General features: G+C 39.4%; 1 protein-coding gene across 1 annotated transcript; it reads right to left on the reverse strand.

Annotated features, from left to right (window-relative positions):
* Window positions 1-1,263: 1,263 nt before the first annotated feature.
* Window positions 1,264-27,512, reverse strand: HSD17B3 (hydroxysteroid 17-beta dehydrogenase 3). Its single transcript, XM_005441397.4, has 11 exons — window positions 24,261-27,512; window positions 22,932-22,978; window positions 16,534-16,609; window positions 9,848-9,955; window positions 9,019-9,086; window positions 7,807-7,842; window positions 5,622-5,656; window positions 4,503-4,584; window positions 2,808-2,873; window positions 2,353-2,502; window positions 1,264-1,672 (listed from the first exon to the last, which is right to left on the reverse strand). Exons 1-11 carry the CDS (start codon window positions 24,412-24,414, stop codon window positions 1,562-1,564), a joined length of 933 nt encoding a protein of 310 aa, XP_005441454.2. The 5' UTR covers window positions 24,415-27,512; the 3' UTR covers window positions 1,264-1,561.
* Between the last annotated feature and the right edge of the window lie 129 nt (window positions 27,513-27,641).

The following is a 27,641-nucleotide window of genomic DNA, read 5'->3' on the forward strand; positions in this document are numbered from 1 at the left end:
GGTCACCCCTCAGCCTCCTTCTCTCCAAGCCAGACAAACCCAGAGTCCCCCACCGCTCCTCACAGGACATGTCTTCCAGCCCTTCCACCGGCTCCGTTGCCCTCCTCTGGACACATTCCAGGACCTTAACACCCTTCTGAAACTGTGGGGCCCAGAACTGCACACTGTGCTCGAGGTGAGGCCGCACCAAGGCCAAGTACAGCGGGACAATCCCCGCTTCTGACCGGCTGGTCATGCTGTGTTTGATGCCCCCCCAGGACGCGGTTTGCCCTCCTGCCGGCCAGGGCACGCTGCTGACCCACACTGAGCCTGTGTCAGCCAGCACCCCCAGATCCCTCCCTGCAGGGCTGCGCTCCAGCACTCCTCTCCCAGTTCATACTCGTGTGCAGTGCTACTCCATCCCGGGTGCAGAATCTCACATTTGCTCTCATTAAATTTCATCCTGCTGATGATTGCCAAATGCTCTAATCTATCTAGATCCCTCTGCAAGGCCTCTTGTCTCTCAAGGGAGTCAACAGCAAACACGCTAATGGTGCATTCAACTTCTGCATTCATATTGTTGATAAATAGGTTGAACAGAATCATAGAGTTGAACCCTGAAGAACGCTGCTGGCAATCAGTCACCAGCCAGATGTAGCCCCATATATGAGAAATCTTTTAGCCCTGCTTTTCAGCCAGTTTTTCACCAATGCACTGTGTACCTGCTCATCTCACAGTTGGACAACATGTGCAGAAAGATACTGTGAGGGACTGCACCAAAAGCCTTACTAAAATTGAGAAAAACTACATCCACTACCTTCCCTTCATTCACGGGGCAGGTGACTGTATCACAGAAGGATATCAAATTATTTAAACAGGCACCCTTTGTGAAGCCATGTTGACTGTGCCTGATCATTGCATTGTCCTTGAAACACTTCTAATAGCATACAATATGATGTTCATAGGTATCTACAATCGAAAGGTTTGCCTTCTGGATTCACCCAGAAATGTAGAATTACTGTGTATCTTTTGCCTGTGCTCCTGCCTCCTCCAGCCCGTATCAGGTACTGCAGAAGATGAAGTCATTCACAGGCTCTGATCAGAATTGTTTATGGTTGCAGGCTTCCAAAGGTCGACTGTGTACTTCACAGCCTGAAAGCTTTCTTTTTTTCTTCTTGCAAATTTCCTTGACTTTTCAGAAGAAATCAAAGACATAAAACAGTCACTGAAAGCATCAAAATACACTAAGAACAAGTTTGGAAATAAAGAAAATTGTTGGTTTATTCATAAACATCAAATAAGCGTAAATATTTTTGGCCTCCAAGCTTATATTAAAACAGTAAATAATTTCTTAGAACCTATCGAGGGCCCACCAGAGCCACTGGAACAGCTCTAGCAAATGTTATGGTCTTTGAAAAGAGACAACAATTAATTTACTTAATAGATTCATTGGATCAAATCACTTATTACTTCACAAGCTCAAACTGATTTGATTCCTTCTAAATTCACACACACACAGAGACACAGTAAAATGCATCTTGCTGGGGTTTCCCATTGCACATCTTCCAGAAAAATGACTCTGTTAGGAGTTCCTCCACCTCTTCTTTAGATAACTGCTAAATGCATGCAGGACTGCTTCTTGAAGTCTGTCGCTGTGGAATACCCACAAAGGGATGAACTGCAGGACACATGCCTTCAGAATAATCAAGCAAAAATAATACAAAGGCAAAGGGTTATAGAAACCTCCTGAAGGAATTTAACTGAGTGTTCAGAAAGGTCACAGAAAACAGTAACTATGAAAGCTTTTACTTTATACTTTCAGTTTGTGTGTTTCTCTTAGAGGGAAATGCTCATTCCTCTCAGTTTTCAGCAAATCTGTTCTTCCCTATACTTTCATTTAATGCTTATCATTAACAGCTGTCATGTATGAATATTTATTCTGTTAGCTTGGTATCCTAAAGAAATTATGTTTATGTGATAGCACAGTTTGTTCTTACGTCCTTCCCTTTCCCCACTAACAACTTTTGACTTTGCTGGCCAATGTCTGTAAAGGAGTAGGGGTCTCAGAAATATTCCTAATAGGGTCATGAAAACAGGCAGCTAGAGAAAGGCTAAAGATTAACCAGATATCAAACTTAGCTCAGCTCAGGACCAAAAGTAGAGAAAGCCACACTGTGCTGCTACCTCTATGCTGTGCTTATATACTCCTTTCTTCATAGTTTACTGGTGCCATATTAGCCTTAACTACCTATTCACTGTTTCTCATGTGATGTCCAACCTTAAGGTCTCTGAAATCAGTCGAAACAACCTGCTGAGCTCAGACAGCCTTGGTTCAGCCTTGGGTACCCATTTACATATATCAAATTCAATTACCAGCATTTCGTGGGCTAAACATCCAAAAATCTCATTTCCAAAGGTGACATAATCCAGTGACTCACTAACAAATTCTTCTGCCGTCTTTGTAATAAGATTGGGTTTTTGGTACATTGTCATTGGAGTGGAAACACCATAAGGAGTCACTACCTAAAATAAGAAATCAGCATAACAATGTAATGTCATCTAACATTTACATAAGACCATTCACTCTTCAGAATCCCACAGCATCTGATAAATTATAACGTATTTGCAGTGGACTAAGGCACTATGCAGAACAGGTAATGGTATTACAGTGGAATAAGGAAAAAAGCTGCATATAAGGAGGAGACAGAGTTTTGACAGGGTCACCCAACAATTCACAAAGGATGGCTACACTATACAGATCTAGGCATCTCAGATATTCTTGAAGAATTTGTTAAAATGAAGGCAAATATGGCAAGATATAACATCACCTGTATGATAATTCCCTTTGCCTTATACTCTGCTTGTAGTGCTTTGGAGAACGTGCTTATGAAAGCCTACAATAAAACAAAACAAAACAACATTAGCATAGGGAACTAAGTACTTTTATATATGCTTACAAGTATGTGCGAACAGTTCCTTAACAAAAATGGCCAAGCATCATACAACCTAAGGCACAGTGTGGTGGTGAAAAATACAGAACTGAAATCTTCAAGACAGTTTCTGCTGGTGCACATGAGTAATGGCAAGACTGACTCTATGTGCACCAGAAAAGATGAAGCCTGGCATTGGCCCAAGCCAGACATGAAACAAGTGCTATTGCAGATTGGACTGAAAGCTTTGTCACCTTTACAAAAGTGCAGAAATATAAATACCTGAGTCCCATTTATTCTAGCTATTGTTTCTTGTGGCTGTCATCTCTTGCTGACACCTACCCTCCCAGTTCAACACTTACACTTCTGTTTCTCTTGCAATAAAAAGGGGAGCAAAATATAACTCATAATTTTAGTGTATACCTATTAGCATAGCCTACAAATACAATTTTCAAAGTCAGGTATTTGGAATTTGGGGGGGGGGGGGCTTTGTAGCTTCAACTGTTAAAGTGTATCTAAGTTTTTCTCTACACCAATGAAGAGTAAGCATACACTAACTTTGTGTAGAAGTTTCTTTTAAGACTAAGTTTAGGATTTAGATCTTTGAGAAATATTCAGAAGCTTGACCACATTGGATGACTCCTCTGTAATTAGAAATATAGAAGTCCTTCTAAGAAGAAAAAATGACAGTGTTTCAAAGCAATCATTTGACAGGTCTTACAATTTAAACACCAATAGTGTTGTGATATTGCATGAAACATCAATGTGCTGCCAAGTAAAATAGTCTCCTTTCAGGGCATTGCAAAAGAAAGTCCATTTAAAAAGAAAGGTACAAGATACCCAAGAATTAAAAAGTCAAAACAATACAATCAATGTACCATATCATTTTGAAATAATATTAACTGAACTTTTTCAAGGAACTAAAATTGTCTGCGTTTTTTTGTAGTTCAAGTTTTGAGTAATGAGAAACATTAAAAAGAGAAAAAGGAAATGGAAAACTGGACTTTCTTACCAGGAATAACTAGCTTTTTCTTACCAAGCTGAACTTTAGCTATGTTCAAGCAAATGTTGTTGGAATTCTTCATTTGAAGCAAACCTGAGCTGAGCAAGTTGCTTCTGGAGTTTCAGTAAAAATCATTCACTCCTCATTTTTATGAACTCTGGGATTTAAATTCAGAGCAAAATTTTCAAGTGAAATCTATGAAGTCAGGCAACTCACCACACACCTACCAGGAATTTTATTATTGGTTCCATAAGCAAAATCTAGAACTTCTGTGCATCTACAGTTTTGAGTAAACCAGCTAAGCCAGACTAGTTACAGTCATCACTTCCTGGAATGAGGAGAGATTGTGAGCACTGGTATCATACTATTTAATCAAAGGCAAAAATGTTCCAATGATCAGACACACCTTCAGCTGGGTTTTGTTTATATAGCTTCATTGATTCTTAGTTCTCAGATAGTGCTAATTTGTGTTCATTATTTCAGTGGAGCAACACTGAATTATGTCCTGAAAACCTGGCCCTGTATTGCTGATACAAACTCTGGTAAACACCTGATGGGGATTTCTTTATAACTCAATGTGAAAGACTTACCTTAGAAGCTGAGTACATTGTATATAACGGACAAGGGAAAGTACCCAGACCAGAAGATAGATTCAGAATAAGACCCTTCTGTCTGAAATTTAATTTAAACAGTTACATTCAGTTTGCATTTAACAGTATTAAAGTAAAAACCTGCACAAGTGGAAAACAACTTTTTCCCCCCCGAAGGCATAACTCTTCTATTATACCGTAAACTACACTTTCAAAAGACCCAACTTTTATGGTTTAGTTAGGTGTAATTAAGTCTAAACCAGCTAGGAATAATATCATAAGCGAAATCCAAATGCCCAGTGCAATCAGAACGATGGGAACATTGTACGTGCTATTATAAATTTAATGGAGCAAAAAATGCCATCAGAGGAAAGATTTTATGCTTCTAAGTAATTGGTAGGTTCCCTTTGCTCATTAGCCAGCACATTCTTTTTCCTGCTCCATGCTTCCCTCTTCACAGCTCCCTGTACAGATCACTAAAACCAATTCATTCAGCAACAACCAGGAAAAAAAACAAACCAAACAATTAAACGGTAAGAGTTTATTTTGTTGGCAAAAGAAAAAGCATGCCCTGGCCTCTAAAATGCAGTAGTTAACAATGGTTTCTAGAAACTCTCATCTTAAGATGTTAGCTGCTGGTTTAAGAACCCCGTGTCTAAAATACACACTGTATTAAAAGGAGAAAAGGGATCCTTAATTGCATAGCTGAATTAATCTCTCTGATGTATCGTAGGTGTTTCCAGAGCTTGAAAAGTATTATTCCAAGCACACCTACCACTCTTAGAACTAAGAATACAACAATATATTCAAATGCCTTTTCTTGCCTAATGGCATCACATGCCATTTTGTTTTTGTAACATCTGCATTTTTTACTGGGCACAGACCTATGTTTTATATTTTCTGTCCTGTTCTACAGTTGACTGACAATTTGTGGCAGTTCCTATCACTCATTCACACAGCACTAACAGCTGTGCTGTTATCAACAACACAACACAAACCAACAACTGATGGACATACTGTGAAGTGCAGAAGTTAATAATGAAAAAGCATAGCTAACATTGAATAAACTCAAGGCAGCAGCTAAAAGGTATTGGAAGTTCTAGAAAAAATTATTTTTACCTTAGCTCCATTTGTTTCAAAATCATTTTTGTCATCTGTAAGACAAGTATGTTAAGAATTATATCAATTCTCCCTCTTTCTGATGGCATTTTTCAATTGATTTTGTTTTATTCACAAGATTTTCCACTTGCTCAAGCCCCAGCCATATGTATACTGTTCAAACAGCTAAAATGTGGCACATTCAAAGTTTTGGAAAACACTTTAGAAATGCTAATGGCCTGCAAATCATCTGAATAGTCAAAAAAATCTGAAGGTTAGTCTTCTAAGCAGTGAAAGTCTTACACTTATCCAAAGCTTTCCAACAGTTTCTGAATTTTGTAATTCTTCAATACTGAACCATAACTGGAAGGAGAAAGTCAGCCTCATAGTGGTTGTGCATTTTCACTTTTTGCTCTACCTGGATCGGAAATAGCAGAAAATCATGAAAAGACAACTTTTTTTCTGCTACCGAAAAGAGTTTTTGTATGTTTTTTAATGCTAATTGTAATGACTCATTCTAATCTTAACAATAGACTTCATCACACTTGTGATTTTTAAAGTGCAATTAAATCCATTTTCAGGCAAGAAATCTGCTTCTGTTTGTTTTATTTGAAGAGTATTATTGATAGCAAGCCTAAGTTCCTAGGGAATTCATAGTCACACTACTGACACTTCATAAAAACACACCTACTGTATGAATCTTCTCAGGATAAGAGTGTGACCTAACCTGTAAAGGGCAGTAATGAAAAGTAATGCAAATGATCATCAGCTAAATTCAATCCTTGTTAATTCCTTGTTTTTTTCAGTAGTGTCATTGTGCATAACAGGATAGTGGGACCAGGATGGAGTTCACAAGCTTTGTTTTCAGAAAGGATAACACATAACATTTCAGAAAGGTCGTATCAGCTTGGGGGAAGGCGAATTTCCAAGTGAAGTGGAAAACATGGGGAAAGGTCCTACTTTTGCAGTGCTGAAAATCCCACTGGATCTGTGACAGCCAGGAATACCCAGAGCTCAGGCATCCCACTGCAAGAAGTGGTGAGCAGGAATCAAGGCAGGGAGGAGGGAAAAAAAACCAAACAGATTTAAAGATGATGTGGAGCTAACCATGAGGAATGATGGTCAGAAGCATGAGTTCTTTGTGTTTTGGAGGAAGGTGAAGGTCCATGAAAGGCTGAAAAGGACACAGTTGCAGCAGTGGGGGAAAGGAATCACCAAGTCCTGGTGAAGCAGAAGAGGTTGATTCTGAGGTAGGTGTAAAGTGGGAAATGAATGATAAAGTGAGAACCCTTTTGTATCCAGACTGAAAGGGTACAAAATGTTTGCCGGTTTTTGTGAGGCATACATACATACAGTATTCAGATATTGCAGATATTTCTGGGTTTTTTGGATGTACAAATACAAAAAAACCTAGGAGCAGAAAGGTCACCTAACTACTTTATGGAAGAATTTGTTTCTATTGACTGATATTACATGATTTGTTATCTGAAGCCATGAAAGCAGCAGTACAAATTTGGGATGTAAAGTTTGCTAGGGAAAGAAAGATGAACATCTGTTGATAGTTTTCATGTCATGTTCAGAAAGACATTAGCCAAAGTTGAGATGAACTACAAAGCTCTTGTTGTGCTCTTGTTCATGTTAACACGCTGCTTGCAAACAGCAAAGCCATACAAAACCCCATCAGAGGCAGAAAGCATCCAATACTAACTACTCTTGTAAGAGAAGCGGCTAACCAAAATTAGCGCCAAGAGGTAACAGTACAGAACTGGGAGTCAGCTCCTCAAGTTTCTGTCCTGCACCGATACAAAAAGATTTTTGCAGAACAGAATTGTGAACAAAAAAATGCAAGTACAGTACAAAAAGTCAAACAGCAGATCTTCCTATTTTGAAGATCTTTATGCTGAAATAAATCTGTTTACTAAAACAAACATGTTTTTGCAAAATGTTTCAACTGCAGTGTAACAATGTGTCTCAAACAAGCAACTGTGTTAAAACATTTCCAGTCAGCTCTCATCAAAATATTTCACAGGCAGTAGAAACAGGTGGGGTCCTTAAAATCATGCTGACATTCCTGATTAAATTTACTATCTGATGATAAATTAAACGAAAATACACAGGAAAGCTAGTTGGTCACTCCTTTGTGGGACTGATTTTTTTCCAATAAAATACATTACCGATGTAATATAGATGTGAGTGTGTCACATACCTTTGTAACAGAAATAATGTTACAGTTCACAAGGTTCTGCAGAAAGCAAGAAAACAGTTAAGTTCATACTTCAGAGAGTTTGTAGCTTCTCTAGGTAACAAAGCTAGCAATTTCAACCTGAAAGCTTTCTACCAAGGCTGTGCTCTTAGAGCTGCTTAGCTTGTCTCAAATTGTCACTGACTGTGCCTAGGATGTGGGACACTCAAAGGCAGGTAAGCCCTGATTAATTTCATTTTCAACATGGCATTCCAATCTGCTATGCATCCCTTTAATTCTGTGCCCTCTGTTTTTGCCCAGCTACATCGTTGCACACGGCAAAACCTGGAAGCCTGTGTCCAGGTAGTGATGGCACCAGCAAACCAAGCTGGATGCACACAGACAACAAATTTCAGAGGTGCCAGGCAGAGACTGAGCAGCTTTCAGTGACAGAGGTAGACTATCTGTGCTGCAAAAGCACTGCCATGTAGATATCCTCCAAGACCAGTAAGCAAACGCAAGTTGCAGCAGCAACAGGCGTACCAGCTATGAAGGAAAGAGCCTTGTTGGGGATCTCTGATTTGTAATAGATGAGGATAAATAGACTGAATGGATCCTGAGACAGGTGCCAGCAAGAAATACACTTAGAAATTCTGGGTTTTCATTGGCTAATACTGTAGAGGTAAATAATAACAGGGTCATGAAAAACTTGATCACATCCTTAATCCTGTCAAACTATTCCAAGTGTGCAAATGAATTCCCCTGCAAAAGTAAAACTCTGTTTAAATGAGGTTTCTCTTTTCTTTTTCTTCCCCCCCCCCCCCCCCCCCCCCCCCCCCCCCCCCCCCCCCATAAGCAATGCTATTCCAAAGAAAGTAAGTTTTTATAATAACAAGAACTCAACACTGCAGCTGCGGCTGGACCCCATTGCATTACAGGTGAGCAGTGAGCCAGAGGAATTAGTGATCCCTGCTACAACCAGGTCAGCTCCACACTCCCCTCTGTCACTGGGTGCTTGCTGCAGTTTAGCTGAAATCTATCATTCTTTTCCTCTTGCAAGCTCTTCTGAGCATTACAAAAAATCAAAATATGCTCCTTCAAGCCTGGTTCTTTTCCCACTTAACTGAACAGTTCAGTATGTGCTGACTGTAGCAGGGGCAGAATTTTTCCCTTGTTGAATGGAGTTACAGTTCCTCGTTGTTATATTGAAAGTAGAAACCCACAGAGCAATCCTACCTCATCTACGTCTGGTCCATTAAGGAAACGGCACGGAAGAGGATTATGAAGCATTCCAACATTGTTAACTAATCAAAGGAAATATAATGTTAAGAACCAAATCTGGACAAAGGGCATAGTTAGCTAGTTAAACAAACGGCTCCTCATCAAGTTCCAGAAGCTTTTGAGCTGTATATGAAGAGAAATGTTCTTTAGCATGGAGTCTTGTTCTCACTGAAGTCATTGATACTGATCAGTGACAACTTCAGAAAACACAAAAATAGTCTGTAGCTACAGTTTGGAGGTTTGTTTGTGTTTTGTTTTTGTTGTTTCATTTGTTTCACAATTAAAGCATGATTTTTTAAAAAAAGAAGAAAAAAAACCCCAAAAAACAACAAATAAACAAAAAAACCCCCCCCCACCAAAAAAACTTCCCAGAAAAACACGTTTTCATTGTTGCTGTGTAGAACGTGAAAATCAGTGTTAGCCACGGGCTCGTTTTAGTTTGAATGTAAGCATCGCACACAGCTGTGAAAAACCAATAGTGAAAATTAATACCTTGATGCTAAATAGGGAAGAAGTTATCCCACAAGCTGGATGCTGCTTGTAAAGCAGCAGAAGAGGTTTCACGGTAAAGAAATCGATGTACAAAGAAACAGGAAGCCTTTGGAGAATCCTAATTCATTTTAAGACTTGTTCATGATAAGTAATGCTCAAATGCATTAGGCAGCTGTATGCTCGGTTTTAAGTGTTGGCTAACAAGTTGTTATGACACATCATTCAAACAGTTCTCTGTTTACTACACTGCACTCATAAAATACTATTCAATTAACAGATCTAAATGACTCACCCAGAACACCAATATCCAAGCCTTGCAGACTTTTTTCAATGTTCTCATATATGGAATTTTTAGTGAAATCAGCTTGTACAACCTTCACTTTTTTACCTGTGGCCTGCTCTGTAATTTAAAAGAAAAAAACAGAAAAAATCTTTGCACCTATTCAGAGAAAGAGAACTGTAATTAAGTAATAACAGAAATGATCAGATATCTCATTTAGTAATGTCTGCTGTACAGTAAGCTATTGTTTCAACTTTCTTGGTTTAAGAAACATTACACCACAAGTAAAACAATCCCACTGTACCCAGCTGGTTTCAGGGAAACAGCCTGGCAAATATAGGATAAACTTATGCCCTGTCATCAGTGAGTTTCCTCCCAAAACCTAAACACCATTTGGTCCTTCAGTAAGAAAAAAACCCCAGAAATAAATAACACAGGACTCCTTCCCCTGGTTATCATAATATTTACAACTGAATGTTAGAGAAGCAAATGTCAGTGCCATATCCTCTACATTAGCACAGTTTTGCAGAATGGGTGTTTTCATGTATAAGATGAACATTTTAATAAGCAGAGCTTATCATTTTACATCAAAGGAAGGCAAAACAGGGCTGGATGTCATGCAGTATTTTCTGCATTATTTTCAGAAAATTTCTCTCCTGTTTTGAAATTGGCACTCCTGTAGACTGAACCTTCCCCAGGATTTTGCAGGACTAAAAGACATTTTACACAGGGTATAGCTTAAATTTTACAAGGTCACACAGAAGGCACAGAAGAGAAAGGGAAATGTGTGTGATTTTTCCACTGTCACTGCTATGCAGGAGCAGAGCCCAGCTATACATTGCCATTTTTCTCAGCAGTTGATTTACTGCTGTTCATATTTTCAGTGAAGTTTCATGAGGAAAAGAGGTAGAGTCTCTTACTTACTCATTTTTAAAGGCAAGGTTCTCCTTTAAAGGCACCCAGCAAGGTCTTTTCTAACTAGATGTTCACATTGTAAATTCTTGCTACTAAACCTGCTTTCAAGTTTTATGGCCAACCTGAAATCCAGATGAAGTTCACTGAAAATGCAACAGGCAAAACTTGGAAATGTCAACAGACAATTGGATTGCAGATTTGCTGCAAGTGGCAGGAATTCAGGTGCACTCAGATAGCAGAAAGTCTGCTTTGGGTCGTGTTTGGGGAACTGTCTTTGCTCGTTTGGAGCCTCATTTTACCATACAGGCAACAGAGAGCATTGCCATGGATAGGAATCAGACTCACTGATTTCTACCCAAAGATCTTGCTTCATCCCTTGGTACACGTTCATAATTTAGGAAGAGGCCTTGCACCAGCTCCCACAGGAGAGCAAGGCTGGCAGAAAGCTGGGTTTGGGTCCAGTGGGCTAGTTTGCAACAAAACAGAGCCTCTCTTTGCTGGAGGATGAAAGCTGTTCACTCCTGATTTTTCCTCCTTGTCCCCGATATGCTGCAAGTCTCAAACACCTTACACTACTCAAATAATGCAAGCAGTCTGAGGAAACAGCAGACACTCGGACTCCAGATCTGAAATGCGGGCTGCATCTTGTGTGCAATTTTAGAGGACATCTGTCTCCATGACAGAAGAAAGGAGGAAGGAGTGCCCTTTTTCTTGCCCTTTCCAAGCTGTGGTTGTATGTATGAACGAGACAAAACACCCTTTGAACCTTCAACCTATAAAAGCAACTCTAGTGGCAAATGACCCCCTTGAGGTCCCAGGCTGGGGGAATGGTACAACTATAAAGAAAAGGACATTGTAAGTGTAAATGCAGCAAGTGGGAAAGAACAGAGCAACAGCTGGAGCAGACACCTACAGTGACCTTCTGATTGAAGAGCTCTATAAACAAAATGAGATGGTCTTAAAAAGTGTAGTGATGTTGTGGCCATCTTTCTTGCGGGCAATCAGAAGGGCAGCCAAAACTAAAGCAACATAAAAATGAAGATCAAACGAACCATTTGGACTTTCTCTGCATCCCCTTGTCTGTACAGAACTGTACTGCCGCAACCAGCACTGTCAGCCAACAAACAAGTACTCCAGATGGCTTTCCTCTGTCTCATTGAAGAATAAAACAATTTATTAAGAAATGATAAAACTATCGTGCTGATAAATGAATTATCCAGGGATAGCTCTTCAGAAAATGATAACAATTCTGCAAACGACAGAGCCAGAAAAGAATTTCTAATGCTTCTTATGTCTGTCCCTCTCTGTGATAAAGATTTATGATAGTCTTTGAAGACACAAGCCATTCCAACTCTTCTTAAAAGTCCTAAGCGTGTCAGAAGCAAAAAGTCTAGGTTTTCAAACACCAGAACAGGTTATTGTCTTTTTTACAAATGAAGAGGAAACGAATTTAAGGAAAATTAAAAAATTTAACGGCATTGTTTAATCCAATGTGTTATCAAATGTATCATTAAGGAGGATACATCTTACTCCTTCTAACTTCAGGCCATTTGGGAATCCCACTTGTCAAATAGGATAATGTGCTACCTTTTGACATTCACCAAGAAAAGAATAAATCAGGATGAAGCATGAAGTTGGTTAGAGCATGCAGTCTGCCAGAAAATCTCCCTTTCTATTTAGAGTTATGAAGACCTTCTGAAAACCTGAGGTAGCAAAATGAATGCCCCAGTGACACAAGAACTGGTCTTTGTAGAAAGAGGAGACCCTTTTGAAGTACTACAGCAAAATTTGAATATGAAGAGAGAAGCATTCAGGCTAAGACGGCATTCATTACTCAGTGTAAATCTGCAGAGGAGAGCAAAATGAGAAGCTATTTTAACAACAGAAAGAGGTTAAAAAAGATTTAAGACTGGGGAGAAATACAAAAGTTCTGTTGGGTTATAGAGCACAACTTCTGGCTACATTTCGAATATCTTTTTGACAAATGTATTTCCCAGAAATAAAAGATAACTCAGATTTAGAGAGAACAGGAAAATACAGAAGAAATAAAAAGCATGAGGGTTAAAAAAAGAAATTAAACAGATGACAGAAGAGACCATAGAACACAAACTCAGTTGGGGGGGGGGGGGCGGAACTAAACGTGGGAATAACTGCTAGTTACTAGAGCACTCACAAAATCTGTCCAGGCCCTCAGTTGCTCTGTTACATAGTGGGACATATTGGGAAAACATTCTTGAGCAGCAACATTTTACCTCAAAAGATCAGCAAGACACAATAGGCATTTTTAACAGCCTTTGAGGATGAAGGAAGGATGTGCCAATTAAGTTGTTTTACGCTGCTCAGTGATCTCAGCTTGTTACCTGCTTAGCTCTTGGAGCAGGACGGATGAGAGGAAGAGGATCACAGCAGATTAGAAACAACCTGTAGTGAGGAGGACAGCTAAAAGAATTAGTATCTTTACAGGTCTTAGCGGGAGCAAGGAACATTTGGTTCCCGACCATGTGGGGTGATTTGCTTATTCACTGCTTTGTTCTATATTAGCAGGCATAACTTCAGGAGGGAGAGGTGGATAAACTACTTCCTGCATCACAAAGCCCAAATTCATTAACCTCATGAACAGCTAGTCTAAACTCATACAGCTGTCTTTTCTACAGCTTTCTGAGGATCACACAATTTATGTTTCCTTAAATACAGATGTTTCTCCTAAAAGAAAAAAAAAACAAAGAACCCCCCCAAACCTACAACAAAAAAACCCACCAGCACCAAACCAAAAAAAAAAAAAACAAACCCAAAACAAAAACCACAAAGAAACCCAACCAAACCCCCAAAACCCCAACCACCTTTGATGTAAATGATTTTTATGTTTTACAGAGATGGCTTTTTTAGTTTGTTTGACATTAACAGCCAAACAGTACAGCACATGGTCATATAAATGGATCCTAAGGTATAACTTTTCAATCAGGACCTAGCTTTCTGCCTGTACAGCTTGCTTAGGAAATGTAGGCAGAAGAAATATGAAAAGGAGTGCAGTCAGTAATAATTTCTAATCTCCTGGTATTATGGTTTGATCAATGTTTCACAACCACAGTACTAAATGTATTAAATGAGCAGTAATACCTGGTGTAACAGTCCTCTCTGTCTGCCCTCTGTGAGACTTATTTTGCTATCTTTTATCTCATTCAAAAAGAGCTTTCCAGTTGAGTGGATGGAAAACTGTTTTCCAATTCCAGCACTTCTTTACAGAAATGTTTTTCTTACTGTAGATTTCTGCTTGGTCCAGCTCTGAGAGCTGTTTTCAGGCACACCTGTAGCACATAGGACTTGGAAAGCCAAACACTGAGATCTCTGAAATTACCCATAGGTTAAGACTCTTTTAATTGATATTATTCATTATCCAAACTGAATGTGACAGTATGACTTGGCAAGTAATATCAGTTTGAAAAGGGAGGCAAGTCTTTTAATTACGGTGCGCGACTGGTTGCAAAGAGATTCACAGTGTAGCTGTTAAGAAAAAGGAATCAAGAGTGCCTGTTCTGCAACAAATTTAAATAACTTACAACAAACTCTTTCTCTCTCTCTGTGCCTTAATCTCCTTGCATGTTAGTTCAGGATAATGATAGCTGCTCAGAGTGAGACACTGCTTGTTTAAACAGTTTAGAAAGAAAAAGTGAGTTAGAAAATTTAGAAAAACAGTACAATCATTATCATTAAATTTCCACTTCATTTTTGGTTTCCGTTGTTTATTTACTCACATAACATCGCTATAACATTTTTTCCTTCCCAATGACTGCTTAGCTTAATTACAGTAAAGCCCGAGTCTGCAAATTGGAATCAGCGGAACATTTCCAAAGTTTTAACATAAGCTCACACCCAGAGCTCCCTGCTGATTTTAGTGGCCTCCAGGTCAGATACTCTATGCTTTTCATCACTATATGTTCCTCCCTTTCCTTTTGTTTGTGCCATCTACTTGTTGTTATGTACTCATTTCCAACCTGACACAATAAATAACAGATGAGTCACTCTGGGCTTCAGTCAAAACCCACAGAAAACAATGGAAAGATCTCACTGGGATTTCCCAACAATTTCAGCAAGCTTTGGGGAAGACTCTTTAAGCCCACAACCCAGCTGAACATAGTGCAGAAACCTGATCAGTGCAGCCACCTGATCAGTGCAGCCTGAGCTCCTGGGGTCACACCACCCACATCCCTACATCTTGGATTGCACGGATAACACTGCTGCAGTCAGTGAGGCTTCCTCTTGTGAGAAAAGTCATGGGTCACTTTTGCACCAGGTATAGCAGTGTTTGCAGGGTAAGCAGTACCTTGCAGTTCATGTCAAGTCCTTCACTACATGCTGCTACACAATTCAGCACAGCATGGCCTCAATTAGGAAGGTGGCCAGTGGATGGCCTTATAGTAAATCACAGTGCAGAGGAATTTACAGTATATCATCTTTCCAGCCCTCTACCACTTTTTTCTTTACTAAGCTATGTTAGTCTCAGGAATCTTATTGGTTTTGTTCTTTGCTTCTGATTATAACTTACAATGCAAAGAAACTATAAAAAAACTTTAGCCTTTTTTCTTCAGTTTTCTATTGTAATACTTTAGCATTTAGCTGCAAAGAAATGCAACAATGACACCAGAGCTGACCTAATTCCCACAGAAATTATTTTTCTGTGGCTGTTTACTTTAAGGGGGCTGGTGTAGGCCGTAGACACATTGGTCTCATGGATACAAGTGCTTATAGAGACTATTCAGGGAGTTGGTGCATTCCTCCTCTGATATCTCTTGCTTCTCAAGGCAAAACAAGTCTATTCCTGGCAAAAAAAGGGAGGGAAACAGGACAGAAAAATTCAGGGTCCAATCCTTGATTTTGGTAGCTGCAGGTTCAGAAGTTACAGGGGTTTTCACCCACTTCAAGTCTGCCATGTCCTTGAGAGATGTACTGCTCGCTTTGCAGGTTAAGTATCCTGGACCTGACACCCTGTTGGAGGCAGCTGCTAAGCCTGCTTAAAAGCAAGTCTTTCTGAGAGGTGTAGTCTTGGAGAGACACATGCTTAAAACAAGAACCTGTGAATCAAGGAATATGGTGGATAGAAGCCATATATAGAAAAAGAGTGCGAAGATTAACCTTGATTAGAGCAATCTTTAAAGTTAACAGAGGATATAAACTCATTAAACTCCTAAAGAAAATCTAACCCTCAATCTTAAGGTATTTAGACAAGCCATTCCCTCAGGGTGAATGCCTAATTTCCTTTGAAGAAAAGAAAGGGAACATTAATTCTAAAGACAAGACTGCCAAACTGCTTTATCAGAAGCCAAATGTAACTTGAAAACCTTAAAAAAACCACCCACCCACCCACACCAAACCAGGTACCTTGACTACATTTTTACTCCCTCCTTTGTTATGTTTCAAGAATCTTCTTTTCCCAAGCATAAACTGTCTCATAGATCCTTCTAATAGCTCCAGTACTACATCTCCTTTGCCTGTATTCACAGATTTTAAGGGCAGGTGAAGCCAGTAAAGAACCACATTCACTTTTTTTATCAAACCCATTGCTGTTTGAATTATAGTATTTATTTTTAAAGCGATCCATGACTAGGAGGGTTCAAGCAACACAGTAATACCAAAAAATATTTGTAATATTGGAGCAATACCTGGGGCTATATCTGTAGCAATATCTGGGCCCTACCGCACCAGACACTGTACCAAGGGAAGAAACCTCCAGATCCCTTCAAAGCCAGCCTGCTAGACAGGAATATAAGTTTGAGAGAAACACTTACCAACTTCAGAGGCTACTCTCTGCAGTTTTTCAAGAGTTCTGCTTATCATAACTATATTTAATCCACGTTTTGCCAGCTGCAAGAGAGGAATATAAAAGTTGTTAAAAAACAGTATGGTGACAAGAATCCTTCAATTTTTTTCCAGTTTTGCAATAAAAGTAATCATGGATTTTTTAAATTGCTTTCATTCACCTGTCACCTGCCTAATGGGTAAACAACAGATATTAAAACCAGGCCAAACAATAATCAGTCTTCTAACAGTCTTCCAAAATATCTTCTTCACTGTATAATCTTGGATCTTTACAAGAAAAATACACTGGACAACAATCAAACCCCAATAATATGAACAAAAATAATAATCTGAGCCGATTTCAAATGAATGAAAGTCTGCAGGGAGTGAAAGCAACATGACATTTCCCAGAAACACTTATTTTTTTCTACTTGGATTTTGGAGGCCAAGTATGTTGATGACTTCCTAGTCATTTCACAACATCATCTTCCACTCTCACATTGGTTTTTATCCTGAGGAAGTAGATCAAGCATATTGAATTGAAGACTCAGGAGTTTGAAAGGATTTGGACTTTATTCATACTTTTTTAACAGAAATAAAATATGATGCAGATCAGATGGATAAATTTCTGGGGTTTTTTTCATCAGATGTAAACTAAGGGGAAAAAAAAAAAAAGAAGCCAAGGAAAAAAGGTGAATGCATAGGTCCATGCATAAAAATTCAAAATACAGTCACACAAATATGTATCCACAATCATGCTGGCAATAGTTGAAGTTTATAGCTGCAAACCCTATTTAACACAGTGGTCTTTTTATAGTCATTTTGCTATTACCATCTGCAGAACAAATGCAGAACTAATAGAGAATGGTTTTCTCCTGCTTTCCTGAGGCCTCCCATTCCTACCAGTTGAAGAGTTTTAGGCAAAGCCTGAGAGAAACACAGCCCCAGCTTTTGAAACCAAGTTATTAACAAGTGGAGGCTAAAAGATTTGTGTGCGTAAAGAAAGGAAAGATAAAACTGAAACTAGAAAAACGCCTGTAAGAACAAGGAGAAAGAGAGCTAAATTAGCACAAAAGATAAAGCCAATGTCATCTGAAAATACCGGCTTTGCTTAGAAGAAGAAGAAACTAACCAGTGAAGGTCACACACTGAAGACCCATTCATTTCCACAGCTGACTCCCTGCAACGCTTTCTCCTTAAACCTGTTTGCAGGAAAGTTTGTCCTGTTGGGCTCTTCTGAAACAATGCAGAGAATGTTAAGGAATAAGGACTTTTGTTCAAAAATTCAGTACAGGGGGAAGGCTGCCTATTAAATGCATCAGCCACAACCATTTGCATTTTCAGCACAAAGACCACACTCACAATTCTGTGCTGTTGGAGACCCTCTAACATAATTGACTAGTGCTCCAAAGAGACCTGCACAGACTTAGAAGCTCAGGAGTTTCGAAAGCTTGTTTTAAGGGCTCCATTTGAAGTTCTCAGGAAGAGAACTCTAATTGCCTACATGCTGTCAGATTTCCCTTTGCCCACAGTGAACTTGACTCAAGCTGTTCCCAATTGCAGTCATGGTCTCTGTTTCTATAGTCACTTGCTCCTTTCTGCCACTCGGGGGTGTTCGGATGGGGATTATTTTAATTTTTGTGCCTTCAGACCCAAGGCCAAATACCAGCCATGTCATATATAAAATAAAAACAAAGTTCTAAAAGTTATATTCCACTGGGCTCCTCACTATTGCCTCAGCTATGTCTGTATTTCATTTGGTAGAAAAACCACTCCTACAGCCTAAGTAAGAAATCACTCCTGTTGCTAAGATTGCGCTGTATTTCAGCTAAAAGCACATTTGTGGACATCAAAAACTGTCAAAATTTTAACAAATTTTAAATTGTTAACTATCAAGTGAGAGGATTCTCCCTTGCTGCTGTATACCAGACTAACCAGAGGTATTAAGGCTGTAGCAGCCATTTCTCAAGGCAAAAGAGGCTACGCACCTGACTACTCTTTTTTGCTTCCTCACCCACACAGAAAATGTGCATCCTTTTCAGAAACACGTTTCACAGGACGTTGTAACTAGCATGAGATCCAAATGCAACCTCAAGCAAACAAAACCAACTGTGCTTGGAAAAGAATCTTCTGGTCATCCACAGGAAAGGTTATCAGGTTTAACACTACCACATTTCAAATAAGAGTAACTTTTAGTGTAGATGTCTTCAGCACAAAGCATCTTCTGAACATACAAAAGTTTTGACGTTAGAAGATGGCATCTCCCCTCACCGTTAAGAACCTGGCTCCCGGCACTGTGTAACGTGAACCTTCCTGCGTTAGGAAATCGTGACTCCCAGTGGCAAAGGACTAGAATGCTCCTGAACCTCAGTTTGCCAAAATGTAAGATCATTATTACTGACTCCAGCCGTAACGAATTATGATAATATAGCATTTACAAATGGGGCTAATAATGAAGAAGGATCAAGCAGGATCTGCATTCTGGAATCTCACAAACTCATTGTTCAAAAGTTTAAACCTACATTAAAGTAATATAAAGTCACTCTGCATTTTCTAGTGTGTTTTTGCAGCTCAGTTCAAGGTGAATTTTTAAACAATAAAGTTTCACGGAAGGCAAGACATGGGTTTTAGATTCAAAACATGCATGTAACTACTACAGCCCCAATTTGGTTATACTCTACATAGATCACCAGGTGTAAAAATGATATGTAATAATTTAAAATCCCTAATAATGCTTTATGGAATCTGAACTGAGAGATTCTTCTCTCTTCTCCAAGATTGTACTGATATGGCCTCAGTGCTTCACCCCTTTTCTTTCCTTGCCTGGGGTTCAGACCTGTAGGGTCTCTATGATTCAAATTTTTCAATTCTTTTTAAGGGTCCAGCAGAGCAAGGCTGAGACAACAGGGCAGAAGGATTCTGCAGTCTTCCTGCTAGCTCTGCACCTGTGCAATGCACAGAGAATAACAGTATTTCCAGGAATATACCCAAGGTCAAGTGGAGAAATTAAGAATACGTTTGCAACTGGACCAGGAGAACTCAGATCATATTTAGCTTGTATTAAACTGCTGGTAATACTACACACAATTTCAGGAAATGAAATAAAGGTTTAAGATCTGAGAACTGTTGTATTAAAAAATGAATGCACTGCCTGTCTCAAAATGGTCTGCTGAAACATTGATTAAACGCAAATCCTGGCCTGACTTATAAGAGACTTTTGAACTATTAACAATAACAAAAATGCTGACCATGTAAGCCACCAACATCCTGCTTGTGCCCTGACATCACATGAGAAGTGTGCAGAGGCTAAACCATAAACCTCAGAGTATGGCACGGCCTTGTCCATAAATCCAGCATGTTTGAGGTGCTAAGTCAGTAACAGATACTAAAGCATATCTGTAGTTATTACATCAGAAAAACAGAACAAACGAGACTGCACTTGTACCTGAAATGCTAACACCTGAGTAGAGATGTGACACCCTGGCAGCATGCTCACAGTTGACTTGGTTTTGTTCCTTGTTATAAGTCCAGTGAGTCTAAACCCCATCAGCCCAAGAATTAATGGACAAAATCTGACAGAAACCTGGCTTTTGGAGTAAGTATAGCAAACGAGATCCAAAATCCCAGTTCTCTTGATATGACAGCAGTCAGTTAAAAGGTCAGGGTCTTTACGCTCAAGAAGGCCAGTCCTTCAAAATCGCCCTGATGTGCTAGAAATACAGGCTGAGCCATTATGGAAGCCTGGAAGAGTCAGGTTCTATGTGTGGGCTTGCCTCTCAATACAAGCTCAGGAAACTAAAGGGACAATAATTTGCTTTGAAAAGTTTGGCATCAATGAAGTAGTGTTCTGGGACCTCACAGCTGCTCGGCTCTTCCCACAGCCCCAGCCAGCTCTCTAGCTATAAACCTTGGAAACAGGGTACTGAACCGCTAAATATTGTGACCTTTGCCTGGATCTGTCTGGTGGGTTTTACCCGATGAACCACCTACTGGGATTACTGTAGAGGAATGAAGGCAGTGGGTTGATTGGCATTGATGGTGTGCAGCTGTGGCCTTGCCTCAGCAGCAGTGGGTTGATTGATATGGATGATGTGCAGCTGTAGCTCGTTCCACAAAGTAGTTAAACAGCCCTGAGGATTGTGGGATAGGGGGTCTGATGAGGAGGAGCAGTGTGATCTGACCTCTGGAGGAAGGAGATACAGCACAGACAGTAGAATCTGACCAACAGTAAAGCCTTGTTGCTGCTTACTAGTTTGTTTGTGCTGCAACTGGATTACCACGTAAAATGCCAAACAGAGAAAGCCACATCATACTAATCTTCCAAAACATAAGAACTGGTCTCCTGTACCATATACTACCAACAAATGTGAAGCTCTTATACTAGTTGTGAATTGTTACCAGCCTGTGCCTGAGCTCAGGATGTCAGAAAGAAATTCATTACTTGGTGTCAGAGCTCAGACTCCAGAAGAACAGATACTGTGGCCATCAAACAAGGCTTGCCTTCACATTGGCCCATAACACCAGAGGAACCTACACCAGAAGAACATCAGAGAATTTTACATCCCCACATCAGACCAGCAAGACAGCAGTGCCGAGCCAGAAACTCCAAAGGCACACAGATACTAAAACAGCAGGGTCAGATTTATTTATTCACAAGCTACACACAAGTGTGTGCTTCAAAATCAGCCAGCAAGATGATGTGCCAGAGCTATGAGCTCATGGGGTGTGAGCTTGGGATCTGCCCCACAGAGCAGTAGCCGAGTACAGCTTCAATCAAAGGGATGACCTGGGAAGGAAGGTACCTCTCAGCATGGATAAAGATGTCTCCCAGTCATCCCGCAAAAGCCAAAAATAATGAACAAATGTTCCACAAAATCTAGCCAGTCCCAGCCAAGCTTTTTTTAAAAGCCCATGGTAGTTGTTTTATTTTTCTCTCATGGTATAGACCAGCCATTCACGTGCTGTAGCTGATCTTTTAAATGGGATTTATTCTTGTATAACCCATACAGCACAAAGGAGGCAGAACAAGGATGGAGGTGCTGATCTAGACATTCACCGGTTGCTGCAGCCTTCACATGGGTAAGTATCACCAGCCACACACACGGTCAGTTCAGCAAGCTGCATGTACAGGTAACTACACCCCAAGGCGTGGGTTAAACAAATGTTTAAGCATTTCTGACAGTTCCTCTCCCTGTCTTCATTCCATCCCATTCCCTCCAGACCTATGTATTCACCAGACCCTTCCCATTCGATCATCACTACAGCAACTCAGTCAGTAGACAGAAGGCAACTTTTCCCCTTCTACCCCACAGGAGAGCTTGTGATCTTTATCACAACCATGCCAAATGCTAAACTGTAATACCTGCTATTTCTCTTCATGCTTCCCATTCAATACACTTGGAAAAGTAGCTATTGTATTGCCATTCCCATTAATGAAAATAATGAGGTAGATGCTTAAACAATGGATACACTTAGAAAGACTAGCTTAAAAATCCTGTAAACTAATTCAAAAGGCATCACATTTTCCTGTCTTGTGAGATATATTTTATAAGGTATGAGCAGAAGGCATCACATCTAATCTCTTGCATATTACAGGCTGCTAATTTTCACCTGGTCACTTCAGCTCTGAAGACAACTCATATTTCATTGCTGTTCAGCTTCTAGAAAGGGAGACAGTTTTGAATGAAGGTACCAAAGAGAAAATCTACTGCTCAGTCACTACCACTAATGGCGACGCTGGTACAAGATAGGACAAGGCCACCCTGCCTTCAGTGTTGATTAGCACAGGTAAATAGAAAGGGGCTGCTGCAGTGACTCTGCACACACCAGCAGCTACAAGGACAGCGTGAGGTCCTCCCTCCTGCAAGCCTTCTAGAGCCACTGATTCTTAATAATCCATTAGGTTTCCTTCTAATTTCCATAGTAGTTTATATTAATTTACACAGATTTCTCCTTTATTTGTTGTTTCAGATATATCTCCCAAAATGTGTTTGCAAGTGTAAAGGCTATAAAATTACGTTTTGTACCTTAATGCTGCATCACCTCACTGAAAGTCAGAGCAGATTAGCTGCAAAACTGGGGAAAAAAGGACACCTTAGGACAATTCCTACCCTGGACATTTAATGTGAAATCTCCTGGGTTACTGATTTTATTTCCTTGATCTGATGAGACCATTGAGGCATGAATAACTTTTCTCCGAAATGCAGCACCAGTTTCCTTTCAGAACCTGATTAATGCTATTATGTGCATACAGGTGAGAAGGATTAACACCATGTTTGCCACAGTGGCTTTGAATCCTAGAATAACTTTACTAACTTGCAGAGACTGATGAAGAGGTAGCAACAGCCATTTGTTTAAAACAAACTTAAGGGTAAGTAATCTATCTTACCTCAAAGGAATATGCTTTTCCAAGCCCATCTCCTGCTCCTGTGACCACTGGAGAAGGTAGAAAGAAGAATAAGATTACATTTGGAACTTTGTTTTAGTTTATTCTTTCTTGAATTCTTTAATCTTTGTCATCTGTGTTTCTTGAACTTTACAACCTGAATGCTTCTACTGAAGTACAGAATCAATCTCCTTAAAAATTTCCCTGTGATTTTTACATCTTTTTTGTTACTCCATTTAGCACTTTTTGTCTTCAAAGCAAATCCCTCCCTGCAATAACCTATCTGACACAGTAGGTTGTTACTCATTTTCAATGGAGTCAACAAGCAACAAGTCAATTGCCTAAGCGGGCAACAAATCTCCCAACCTTCAGTGAAAATAAGGATTTTACACAGAAAGCTCCACATGCTGCTCCTTACCTCTTGCACAGAATGAGGTCCTTGCCTCACTTAAATCAAAATGAGACCTACGTATTGCTTCTGCAGCAGCTGGTATTCAGGCAGGTCTTTTGCACAGGGGTGGATTTAATTTTTTATTAATCCACTGTGAGATGTGCTTATTAAACACATATTCAATCCAGTCACATGAAGTCTCTAATGTGGGGGAAAGGAATGAAGCACAAGCGTTCAGTTCAGGTCCCTTCTTAACAAAATGCGACTACCAGTGACATCTGTAGCCCAGGAACTCAGAAACTGTAGTACCTGTTCATTCTTCACACTGATAGTAACAAGCTTAAGAAAAACATCAGTGGTAAGTAGGAAGAAGGTGTTTGTTAAACATTTTCTGTTATTTTACGAGAATGTGTAATATCTTTTAAAAAGTACTGCCAAATTGCAGCCTTTGAAGTTTTTAGGCTAGAGTAGATATACCATTAAGGACAGGTCACCAATTCAGAAAAAGCACACTGCAGCAATGTCACCAGGAACAAAGAAAAGTTGCTTTGAAAAGTAGAGATCATATGCTAGACATAAACTAGTTATTTCACATATCAGGAAACTGAGGATATAGGCAATGCTATTAAAACTAAAGCATTTGTAGTAGAGAAAAAACACAAGTAGGAATGGGGAGAGAATTCACATCTACACACCAGGTGTGTGAGCTATTACCAGTTTGACTATTTTTCTGTTCTCCTCAAGTAGGCAAAAACTTCAGGCTCATAAACCTGAAGTTACCAAGAGAAAATAAAAAGAGATTAAGCAAACCACACCTAGTAGAAGCTGTGTTTTGTTCTGAAGGGACAGGGTAAGGAAATGCAAGGAAAACTGCTCCTGATTAGTAATGTAACAATCCACCACTCAGTTACAGGAAGAAGAAGGTGAAAAGTTTCCTTTACCTGCCCATTCTCCCAGCGACTGAAAGAAAGTCTGAGACAAAGCACTCCAGATACGTGGGAAAACATATTTCATAAATCTGATGCATTTTACCAGAGTACAGAAACAGATCAGACCCCCAATAAGAGTGAATAGCCAATCCTGGAACACTTCCATGGCAGGCAAAGACAGTGAGCTAGTGTGAATCAGTTGCTCTCTCCGCGGGAAATGCCTCTTTCCAGCACACTGCTAGTCTCCAAGTACTGGCAAAGAAGTGAGAAGTCTAATCAAACCACGTGGTTTTCTTTTACCAAGGAATGTCCAGAGTTTATATTAGAGTAACATCTCTACACCAAGATTTGTAAAATACTGGAAAAACCCAAACTAGACAGTGATTTCTGGTGCTTGCTTTAGAGGAAAGGTTTCACCTCCTTTCTGGAAACTACCCAAGAACAATAACAACCACAAAAAAAAAAAATTGTCATTGTTTAGGATTCATAGAGATTAAAGATGGGTCTAAATCAAAACACTGGAAAAGAATACGCCAAACCTTGGTGATAACATGCATCAGCACTACTGCTTACAGTGAAGTGTTAAACTCTAGCCCAGATATTTCCAGTTCGTACGAAAAACAGAAGAATAGATTTCTGTACCAATTCAAAGACAAAATAATAAAAGGTTACTAAAGTCACCTGATTTTTTTCTATACAGAGAAAGCAGTATTATATAACTTTTCACCAAGCTTTCTGAAAAAGAGGTTAACATTATTATGCCCATTTTATAAATGCCACAATTTATGGCATGAACAAGTAGAGCAATCTATTAAAAAGGGAATAGGACTTTCATCTTTTCTAAACAAAGTATATTTGAATTAGTATTAAAGTCAAGGGCATGTTTCAAAATCTGAAGGGGAAAAAATGCTTACAAGAATAGTTTCTCACTGCAAGACAGATTAAATCAATGAAATTCAGACTTCAAGTGATTAAAAAAATTGTTAAAGTTAACCTATGGAATTTCTCAGGGAAGGCACAGAAACCACCTTTACTCTTCTTTGTAGTGGCAATTTGAAACACCACCCATCTTTCAGAAATCAGTTTAAACTTGAGAAAAGCAACACTGACTCTTACACACACACTTAGGATAAGGTAAAATAAAATTTAACTATGTACTTTAATGATATTCTTCCACATTTAACACAAGTCATTTCTAAACTTCTGACACCCCAAAATCTCCAACTGAAAAGCAGCAATATAAGTCGTGTCATGCTACTGACACCTTCAGCCAGAAAACCATGACAGCAAGATGCATTAAAGATCACATCTGAATCACAGGAAACGTACACTAACTTATCTGTAACAATAAGACATAAAAATCATTACCATCTTAGCTTAACAACACCTCAGTTTCCTCACATATAAGCCCCCTTAAAATTTCACCTTGTTTTACCCATAAGTAAGGCTAGTCAGACCAAAGAAGGTCTGAATATTACATTTCCAAAAATATTTACAATCAACCATAAATTCCCCAAAGAAACACTGTTGAAAGAATACTTAGAATTTTAAGAAGTTCCACTGTGTTTTTCATATGCAATAATAATGCTAAATACCTCCTATAAATGGAAGAGGAAAAAAAAAAATCACTTCTATTTGATGATGGTGTCAATATGCAAACTTTCAGTCTTCTCTTTTGCACTTTCAGCTCTGCCTGTGCTCCCTTGCCATTTTCTTTTACAGAGGCTGGCAACAAGTCTGACATATGCCTACAGTACTTCATGGGCCTAGTATTTGTAAATCAGGCTAAGATATTGAGAGGAAAAATAGTAAATTCTTTTGAATGTGAAGAATTGTTCATTCAGGCCAGTCTAAGTTCTTTTCCTGAGGTATTGCTTCTCTGACTTTCATGGTAATGACTGCAAGAACTTTATACATTGCATGGGTTGTAAGTTTCTTTGGGTGGCCACTGTACTTTTTCCTCTCTTCATCTCACTCCATTACAGCTAGTCCACCGCTAAGTAATCCCTTTAAAATCAGAGCATGGATAGATCAACGTACAGTACAATATTGATTTCCAGTCCAGTTACTGTTTTTAAGTTTCTTTGCATGTTCCCTTGTAAATACACCTTGACACCTGTAGAACTTAAAAGTTTTAAATTTAAAATTAAAAATTTAAAAAATATTTTAAAAATTTTTTTTAAAAAAAATTGGACTGAATTCTGAAAATTGAGTTTTGTAGCTAGCAGCAAGGCACTTCTGTGAGGGTATGCAACTTCCATAAGTCAATCCAGTATTTCCTAAAATGAGCCCACTTACTAACTCTTTTAAATATGTTTCTCAGGACTGTTTTCTCTAACCACTTTTACTGTTTTTTCAAAAGAAAGAAAATGAACTTCACAGAGCAAATAAGCCATCTAGTTTTACAACTGTTTTAATATTTCTAATATGAAATCTGTAGAAAAGTAAGGTTAGGACTCCTGACATTTATCTTAAGAGAAGTCAGTTTTAAATTACTACCTTAATTACTGAAAGACCCAGTTATTGTGGTTGTGAATGACATAGTGTGGCCAGCAGGGCTGGGGAAGCAATTGCCCCTCTGTACTGGTACCCTTGCAAGGCACCGGTGAGGCCACACCTCAAATGCTGTGTTCAGTTTTGGGCCCCTCACTGCAAGTAAGACATTGAGGTGCTGGAGCGTGTCCAGATAGGCAAAAATGCTGGTGAAGGATTTAGAGAACAACTCCTGTGAGGAGCGGCTGAGGGAACTGGAGTTGTTTAGTCTGGACAAAAGGAGGCTCAGGGGAGACCTTATTGCTCCCTAACATCTACCTGAAAGGAGGTTGCACGCAGCTGGGTGTTGGTCTCTTTTCCCAAATAACAAGATACAGGACAAGAGGAAATCACCTGAAGTTGCACCAGGGGAGGTTTAAATTGGGCATTAGGAAAAAATTTCTTCACTGAAAGGGTGGTCAAGCACTGGAACAGGCTTCCCAGGGAGGTGGTTGAGCCACCTTCTGGAGAAATCTAACAGAACGTGTAGATGTGGCACTTAAGAACATGGTTTAGTGGTGGATTTGGCAGTGCTAGGTTAACAGTTAACGGCTGGACTTGATCTTAAAAGTCTTTTTGAACCTAAATGATTCTATGATTCTACTTCAAGTATACTATAGTAGCTGACTGTAGAGAAAGAAAACATTTGTGCTATACAAAGCATGTGTGCTTGAAAGCATTTTATGGGTGGGGATCAAACAAGTCATTAGACCAGCCTGGTTCCATGTCAAGGTCTTCCAAAATCTTCTTTTGATTCAGTTATTTTTAAAAATCTTGGCTCACGCTTGCAGGGAATTGAGGACTTCAACAAGATGAATTACTCTGCTGTCTTCCAGTGCTGCAATGCTTCTACCATGTTTT

This window comes from Falco cherrug, chromosome Z (assembly GCF_023634085.1).
Source record: "Falco cherrug isolate bFalChe1 chromosome Z, bFalChe1.pri, whole genome shotgun sequence".
NCBI classification, from domain to species: Eukaryota; Metazoa; Chordata; class Aves; order Falconiformes; family Falconidae; genus Falco; species Falco cherrug.

Bases quoted from the DNA above. Each gene is read 5' to 3' on its own strand.
- HSD17B3 (XM_005441397.4), bottom strand. From the start codon at position 24,414: ATGGAAGTGTTCCAGGATTGGCTATTCACTCTTATTGGGGGTCTGATC. The intron at 5,657-7,806 runs GTATGTGACACA...CTTGTCTTACAG, and splicing joins ACATTATTTCTGTTACAAAG to ATGACAAAAATGATTTTGAA. The intron at 1,673-2,352 runs GTAATTGAATTT...ATTATTCTGAAG, and splicing joins GTTTAGCCCACGAAATGCTG to GCATGTGTCCTGCAGTTCAT.